At 44.7% G+C, this 8,814-nt stretch overlaps 1 protein-coding gene across 3 annotated transcripts; it reads left to right on the plus strand.

Moving 5' to 3' along the window:
• Nucleotides 1-588: 588 nt before the first annotated feature.
• On the plus strand, nt 589-8,151 carry CBLL1 (Cbl proto-oncogene like 1). 3 transcript variants are annotated; one of them, XM_086746611.1, is made up of 6 exons: nt 589-862; nt 3,621-3,788; nt 4,143-4,243; nt 4,496-4,579; nt 5,368-5,441; nt 6,006-8,151. In XM_086746611.1, exons 1-6 carry the CDS (start codon nt 850-852, stop codon nt 7,045-7,047), a joined length of 1,482 nt encoding a protein of 493 aa, XP_086602737.1. In that variant the 5' UTR covers nt 589-849; the 3' UTR covers nt 7,048-8,151. The 3 variants fall into 3 exon arrangements, with proteins under 3 accessions (XP_086602737.1, XP_086602754.1, XP_086602745.1); XM_086746628.1 differs by lacking the exon at nt 589-862 and adding an exon at nt 988-1,006; XM_086746619.1 differs by lacking the exon at nt 589-862 and adding an exon at nt 1,362-1,637.
• Nucleotides 8,152-8,814: the final 663 nt, after the last annotated feature.

Raw genomic sequence — 8,814 nt, forward strand, 5'->3', positions numbered from 1 at the left:
CTGACCATTAGCAGCTGACCATTGTGCAGAGAGCACAATGTGGTTACAGATTTGTCCAATTTTTGGAAGCTGACACCATATAAACGGCGCCCCAAGCCCACAGGCAGGATTGCCATGCTCCTGAACCGATCGGTCTCCCTCATTTTTTATTTTGCCCTTCCCCACAGGATCACGCCTCCTCTTTCCAACTACTCTTCCATGCAGCGGCTCCGAGGCCCTTCCGAAGCCCGGCATCGCCCCAGCCACGCAGGCGACAGCGCCTGGGAATTCCGCTCAGGGCGGCAGGAAACCGTTCCCAGCGGGACAGGAGCCCCCCGGACCTGGGGCCGGCCCCGAGCGGGGAGGGGAGGGGAGGACAGGACAGCACAGCCGCCAGCGCCGCAGCGGCCCGCGGGGCCTGACCGGAGCGCGCAGAGGGCCCGGCCGCCGGGCAGCGCCCGGGAAGAGCCGGTCACCCCGCGGCTCTCAGCATGGCGGCGCCCGCGCCTGCCGCCGCCGCCACTTCCGCGGATGCGCCCCCAGCCCCCGCCACAGCGCGCAGGCGCGGCGCTTCACCCTCGAGGGGGCAGCGGGCCGCCAGCCCCCATCCCGGCGGGCACCGCGGCGCCTTCCTCCGCGGTCCCATCGCAGAGCGGGGGTCCCACTGCGGCGCGGCTCCGCCGAGCTCCCCCGCGGGCTCCGCCATGCCCTCACTGTCCGGCGGCGGCGCGGCCGCCCCACAGGAGCGCAGCGGGCCCCGCACCGCCAACACTTCCCCACTGCGCACTTTTTCACGTCCCCCCGCCCGTCTCCCGGCCGCTTCTGCTTCCGGCCGCACCCTTCCGCTCCCACAGTGCCCCGCGCCGAATCATGGACCACAATGGTGAGGAGGGGAGAGGCCGGGAGACCCATTTATACCCGTCCCCACCTGGGCCCGCTCCGCACTACCGGGCGGGGAGAGGCCGCGCGCGGGGCCGCCGGGTGCGGGGCGGCACCGGGGTAGCGGCGGGATAGGGCCCGAGGCCCGGTAACGCCGGTGGGGGCCGGGTTCGCCACGGTTCCGCGCGGCGCGGCCTGCTCTCTCCCCTCAGCGCCGGGCTCGCCGTCCCCCCGCACCCCCCGGCCGCCGTGTGCCCTCCAACGGTCGCGCCCGGCGGCCCCGCCTCCCCCCAACACCGCGGCGCTCAGCCCCTGCCCGCGCCCCGACCCCGAACGGAGCTCGGCCGCCGGCCTGCGGGGCCGCTCCGCGCCTGCAGCCGCCGCTCCCGTCCCGGGGCGGGGCTGACGCAGCGTCAGGCGCGGCCGCTGCCGGCGGCGGCTGCGCGCTCCCGGGCCGCTCTGCGCAGCCGGGGCCTGCGGCAGCCGGACGCGGCCCGTAGCGTTCCCGAGGTGGCGGCGAGGCGCTCGTTTGCCCGCCGCGATTCCCGAGATGGGCGCCGCTGCTGTGTTTGGTTTTCTGGTTCCGTGGTTGAGCTCGGGAGAGGAAACTTTCTCGTGTACTGAAACGTGGTTTTGTAGCTTTGGTGCTTTACTGGTTAGCGTGGTGGCATCGTCTGAGGAATAAATGAGTGGACGAGAGGGCTTTGCTAGGCTTTTTTTTTTTTTTTGTCTTTTTCTTCTCCTTAGCAAAGACTGCAGTATACGTTTATACGTATAAGGTATAGTATTTGAGCTATATTTGTGGTTTAAAAAAAAAAACTGAAATACAAAAAATAAGAGAAGCTGATGAAGGTGACAGTTCAGGAGGATGTATCACCTCTAATTAGAGCTTTTCGAAGTAGTATTAACAATTTTGACATGTTTTTCATATTTATTTTCTGACCTTAATCCTGCTAGTTATCCTCACGCAGACTGGAATTTATTATCCATCCATGAAACATGAATGACTAATGAACTGGCTAGTTTGGATTAGCTGAGTGGCTAACTCATGTGAATATTCCTAGCTTGCAAAAGTATACGGAAGAAAAGTGTCAGAACTTAATTGTTTCCTATTGGCGGTTCAGTGGACTTAGTGATACACAAGTTGTTTGTTTGTTTTAGATTTTTTTGTTATCCTTGTTTGCAAATGAATTGAAGTCCTGCAGAGACTTTTTCTGGTCTGTGGCGTCGTGTTTTTGTGTATTCTGGTAGAAAACAGAATTTCCCAACAAGTGGAAAATAGACAGCTTGAGCATTGTTTTCTCTGGTGTTCTAGTCCAGCAGCCTCTGAGGAAGGCTGATGTTGTAGTTGTGTGTGTGCTGGGCTGTGTGTTTAGCCAACAGGACAGGCTAAACAAAAGCAGCAAACGAAAAAAGTAAAAACGGGCTTTATGGTTTTTGCCTTTTTACATGTTGCCTTTTAGAGTGAAACGCGTCAACCACAGTGCTAAAAGAAATAAATACATTTGATGTATCAGAGGAAATTGAGGGCTCTTGATTTTGAGGTAAAGTGACTGTTAGGCCACAGTCCCAGTTTGAAACTTCCTCGTTCCTAGTTTTGGTGATAGCTGCTGAACAACTTAGAGTAATCTCATTTTTCCTTTTTTTTTTTTTTTTTTTTTTTTTTCCCCTTGTTTTTCCTCCTCTTTGTTGTCTTGTGTGGGGTGGCTGTAGGCTTTGAGGGACAGTTGTTTGTGAGGCATTGTGCACAGTTGCAATAATGTGGCCCTAAGTTCGGTGTCCAGATGTTACCGTGCTATAATCCTTTGGGGCCTTGGTGACCGTTCCTGGGCTGCAGTGCCGTGTCAAGTGGAACGGCAGGGCTCGTGCTGTAAGAGCTTGTGGCACGCCCCTTCGAGGCTGAGCCTGTACTGCTTTGAAATGCCTGTCAAAATAGCATTTTCAATGAAAACAGAAGTGAGCTGGGTAGATTTGTGAAGGACATAACTTTATTTTTGTATGGATGAAATGCTATGCAGTGGTTTAAGGTAGACTTACTGGAAGCTGAGGGAGTTGTACCCCCTTTGTTGGTGTTGCTTGTTGCAATACCCCCTCTAGATGATCTCTTGGAGCCTGTGTCTACTGGTACATGTGTCAGGCTATTTCTTGCTTCCTTTGCTCTGGTACTCAGATTTTAATCTGGTTAAAGAGAATTCTCTATGTTGTGGGGAATAATATTTTTCAGTTTAGCAAGGATACTGCTACTTACCCTTAAATACTGATATTTTTGTGATACTTTATGCTAAACTTCTAAGCGATATGTCAAGATGCTGACTTAATATGGAAACTAGTTTCCTTCTAACTTTAATAAACAATTTACATAAATTGCAAAAAATATCTTTTCTCATAAGAAATTCTGTGTTGTCAAGGTTGTGCAAAGAATTGACTCTTTAGTACTACTCATGCTGTGAGAGGAGCTATACAATTAATTTTTTTTTTTTCTTGGGGAGAAATGACAGACTAGCTCACTTTTTTTAAACACCTTTATTTTTAGAACTAGGTTTTCTAAAATCACAGTTGTTCCCAGTGCAATTTTGTGACTTGACTTCCAGAAGAAATTGTATGTGAAGATATTTATTTTCTAGTGCTAAAACTTTGCTATGTTGCATGAGTCTTAAACAAGCTTTAAAATTACTTTTCTTAAAACTCTTCTGTTAATATTTAGCCTCTTTAGAAACTACTAGATAAGTGAAAAATTACATTAAGTTTTTCTTCTTTCATAGACAATGATTTGCAAGGAACAAATAGTTCAGGATCGTTGGGTGGTCTTGATGTTCGTAGAAGAATCCCTATAAAGCTTATCTCAAAACAGACAAATAAAACCAAACCTGCACCTCGAGCTCCAAGAAATATGAACAGGATGCCTTCAAAGACACAAGCTGGTGAAGAAGGTAAATTAATATAAATACTAGCCCCATAGTAAGGAAGCATATTATTCTGCAGCGTTGTTCGAGACTTCATTCAGTCTTGGAGACTTAGAGTCCAAGGTTCTGTCCAAGTGCAAAACAAGCTTCAAATTTCTAGGTACTGCTGACTGTAAGGATGAAATGGTGCACATTCTCAAAACAGGCTATCTTACTATTTTAACTATACTTTTTTGTAGAATGGGCCCCGCATATCCGAAGTGCTGTGGCATTTCTTGATGTTTTCAGTATAGAATGAGATGTGCTCTTAGTAGCAGCCGGTGTCAGTTAGGAAAGCATTGTGGTTGGCTTGTGTCTTTCTTGTTTTTCTTCTTTCCACAGGAGAATTTGATTATAACGAAGAGGAGCGATACGAGTGCAAAGGAGGTGAAATGTTTGGCAATCAAAGAAGATTCCCTGGACCCATCTTTTGGGACTATAAGGTAAAGTCACAGATGGGAAGTTATGAATCTTACCAAACTGTAGGTAGGTAGTCTTGGTAGATACCTTCTTAAATAAAAGTGCTTCCGTTAGTTTTGACTGACTGAAAATACATTTTCTGCTTTCTCACCTTTGCGGTGTTCTTGCTTCCTTCTCACCTAATTCGGAGATAATGGGTTTGTTGATGACAACTGAAATGAGGAGCTTTATTGATGTTGGATTTTGTTCTCCCAATCCCTTCTCTATCCTATCAGATAAACTTGCTGGGGGAAAAGGATGACACACCGGTCCATTTCTGTGATAAGTGTGGGTTGCCCATCAAAATGTATGGACGCATGGTGAGTGACATTGTCAGTGGAAGATGCAGCCGTGGTTTCTCTTTAGGTAAAATTAAGTCTGTGTCTCCGAGGCCTCTAGAAGTTACTGATTTCAGCAGGCCTCTGAATAAACAGCAGAATATCAGGACGGAACCGGGGGTCTTCGCTGCCGAAGTATTTTTGTTCCATTTGTCTGGCTGATTTCACTTTACCTCTTATTTAATAAAGTAAGCTTGAAAATGGTAAACAAAAAATCGAAACACTGTCACCAATGAAAAATCCTTCAAGTTCAGTGGGTTTTGACCTTACACAACTGATCTTTACAAATACAGACTTGCAGTGAAATTAGAAAATGCTTTTATGTCCCTTCAAAATTAGTGTAAGAAAATCCCTGAGATTAATTTAGATTTCTAAGTGTGATGTAACAGGCTTCAGGATCTGACTTAACAACAGTTAATGCTTTTTAAACTTTCCTTCCTTGCCAGCAAGACAAGTGTAATTGGATTGCATATGCAGTGTCTGTAAATGTTCAGTGTTGGTATTACTGCAAGACTTAAACTTTTGCCTATATGTTTTTGCCAACTCTTAAAAAAACCAAACAAAGCTACTCCCAGGAAACCCAAGCTGGTTTAGAAAGTTTCTGTGCAAAGATGCTGCAAACTGCTAACTGCCACTATGCCAGTTCACCTTGTAGATAACTTAGTTAATTCTGTTATTAGAAATTTTGTTGTGGAGGGAAGAACTGTATTCTGCAAAATGACATGGATACTTAAATACAGTGTCTTAACAGAGCCATTTGTTGTGTCTAGATACCTTGCAAGCATGTTTTCTGCTATGACTGTGCCATACTACATGAGAAAAAGGGGGACAAAATGTGTCCAGGGTAAGTTGTCTCAAGATTTGTGATTAAAGGAAATGTAGGAAAGTAACTTGAGTATCTTATTTCAGATACTGTATTAACATGGTTCTTATGTACATTTAGCAGAGGCAGTAGAGTACTCTCTACCAGACCACTTGATTGTAGTTTTGTATCCCATATTTTGGGATTGTAAGAGATCAGTGTTTACTTTGCTGTGAAATGTTTGTGTAGATAACCTGTTATTGGCCTAATTTGAAAAGGAATGAATGACAGTTTAATTGACTTAGTGAGAGTGGCTTTTGGTAAGTCTTAACGCGCAGAAGGAATTTGTGAGAGAGAGTGATGCTATTTACAAATTTCCACCTCATGAAATTTTAATGTTCTTTCGTGGTTGTGTTTGGAGACTTAAAAACTAGATAAACTTCAAAAATCAGTGAAATATTTCTTTCATTGCTACAGTGAGGGAAAAAATTGTCGGTTGTAATTTGGGTAATTATGGTAAACTGGTTGACTCTAGCAAAAAAAAAAAAAAAATTGCAGATTGAGCTCTTTGTGATGACAATAAACCAATATTCTCTTCTGATTTAGCTGTAACGAACCTGTGCAGCGAATTGAGCAGTGTGTCCGAGGGTCTCTCTTCATGTGTAGCATTGTTCAAGGGTGCAAGAGAACTTACCTGTCACAGAGGGACTTACAAGCTCACATCAACCACCGTCATATGAGAGCTGGAAAGCCTGTTACTCGTCCTCCAATTGAACCTGTACATCCTCCTATTGCCCCACCACCTGCCGAAATTCCTGAGCGTTTCATAATGCCACCTGAGAAACATCATTTGAGCCACATTCCGCCAAAGCAGCACATCATGATGCCACCACCTCCTTTGCAGCACGTGCCACATGAGCATTATAACCAGCCACACGAAGACATCCGTGCGCCTCCTGCAGAGATGTCGATGGCTCCACCGCCACCTCGCCCAGTCAGTCAGGACACCTTCCGCATTTCAACGAGAAAACACAGCAACTTAATAACAGTTCCTATTCAGGATGATTCGAATTCAGGTGCTCGAGAACCACCTCCACCAGCCCCTGCACCTGCTCATCATCATCCTGAATACCAAGGTCAACCAGTGGTATCGCACCCTCATCATATTTTGCCTCCACAGCAACATTATGCACCACCCCCCCCACCACCTCCACCAATAAGCCATCCGCTGCAGCATCCTCCCCAGGCAGCAGGTACTCCACACATGGTGTATAGCCAAGCTCCTCCGCCACCAATGACCTCTGCTCCTCCTCCAATAACCCCGCCACCTGGACATATAATTGCCCAGATGCCACCATATATGAATCATCCTCCTCCAGGACCTCCCCCTCCTCAGCACGGAGGCCCGCCCGTAAATGTAAATGCACCCCCTCCCCATCACTATAATCCTAACTCTTTGCCACAGTTCAGTGAAGATCAAGGAACTCTTAGTCCCCCTTTCACACAGCCCGGGGGAATGAGTCCAGGGATATGGCCTGCTCCAAGGGGGCCGCCTCCACCTCCAAGGATGCAAGGGCCTCCTGCTCAGGCCCCGCTTCCTGGACCACACCACCCTGATCAAGCCAGATACAGACCCTATTACCAATAATACGAGCAATTATATGAATAGAGAGTGCTATGAAGAGGATAAAACTATATACAATGACCTTTTAATTAATTGTTTTGGGATTACTTTGTTGTTGTTTGTTTGTTGTTTTTTTGTTTTGTTTTTTTAATACTGTCATTTTGACTGTAAAACATTTTGGGGTTTGAATCTTACATGATTTTTAAGCTTTGGCCGTAGGACTCTGACTTCAAGTATTCTATAGTGCTAAAATAAGTGGCTTAGTAGACCACGGTTGTGTTTTAACAGAACTTCTGTCTCTAGCGTGGCTAAATTGTCCTAAGATGAACACTTGTAATATTATCTCCTGGAGAAAATGAACATGTGTTGTACCATTCTGAATATTGTTTTTGTTAAATCCAATGTTTAGTTTCACTTGTGATACGTTTTTGTTAACCTGTGTACAATAATTAAATTTAAGTATGGTTGTAAAAGTGGTGGGTTTCTATGTGAAACTAACTAAGTTCTGGGACACCATTTCGTCACTAATACTTTCCAAATGGGCAGCATATTGAAGTGATAAGGGAACTTTAATATTGCTCCTACTAACAGTTACCATTAGTTATAATGAATTCAGGCTATCGTGAATTCATGACACTAGAAATCAGACGTGCAGAATACAGCATTTCAGTTTTTTCTTCTTTTCTTTAAATTTATGCAGCAAGATAAATTTATCAGAAATACAGCTTTGGACAGGACATGAAACCATGTAATAATGTATCGTGTTTTGGTGGGTTTTTCTGATTGTTTTTGTTTAGGTATTTGGGGTTGCGTTTTTGGGTTGGTTGGTTTCTTTTAAAGCTAGTTTTGGTTCAGAAGGTTCTGTTTACATGTACACTGCTCACTGGAGCTGAATTCAAACTATTGTGTTTACCTGTGGCTGTGTTTGTGTGGAAGTGGCTGTGAATTGGCTTGTTGGCTTGCTGTATCTGTGAGAAGCAGATTATTTTAGGTAGGGAAGTGGTATTTGCCTCTGTCACTTTATATACTATGTACAGTAGGAAAACTTCCCCTTGGGATAACTTGAAAGAAGTGGTCTGAAATTCCTTATGTAGATATAAAGAAATAAAAAAAACTACACATCCTTTATCTGTTTTGATTTTGTGATACGGATTTAATTGAACAGACAATAGTTAGGTGTTTGCTGCTTTTTTTTTTTTTTTTTTCCTTCCAGAAAGTAGCCCTCAGGTCTGTTTGGCCCAAGATTTATGTTTTATAAGCATACTTTTAAAGAGAAATACAGTAAATATAAAATGAGACTTTTTTTTTTTTAGTGCAATTGCTAGCTAGAACTGGACATTAATAAGACAGTTCTGTGTTTGGAGTGCTTGTCTTTGCATTTCTAGTCAGTGTTGGTGCTGAACTTCTGTTTTTTCAAAATGCCACATTTCTAGCAGTGGTGCTTTTAGATGAAGAAATCATTTGGGTTTTTTCTAAGGTTTGTAGTTTCATACTGTTCTTGAGTAATCTGAACCATCTTAAAGCCTCAATGTTACTATTTATTTTGTAAACCTTTTTTTGTGCCTCATAAGTGTTAAATTTATGAAAGAGCTTTGGCAGTGCAACATTCTAAATTTTGGAATTTTATCTATAAACTGCATATTTTTTCATTTCCAGAGCTAGGGCTCTTTAGATTTATCTTCTGACTGCCATTGATTTCCTTATGGCCATGGGCAAATCTTTTAGACTACATTTCAAGTAAGTACTACGTAAGAGATGTGCAAATAAATTTTTGAGATATACAAATGGCCA

The sequence above is a fragment of the Chlamydotis macqueenii genome, chromosome 1, assembly GCF_036417535.1.
Source record: "Chlamydotis macqueenii isolate bChlMac1 chromosome 1, bChlMac1.mat, whole genome shotgun sequence".
NCBI classification, from domain to species: Eukaryota; Metazoa; Chordata; class Aves; order Otidiformes; family Otididae; genus Chlamydotis; species Chlamydotis macqueenii.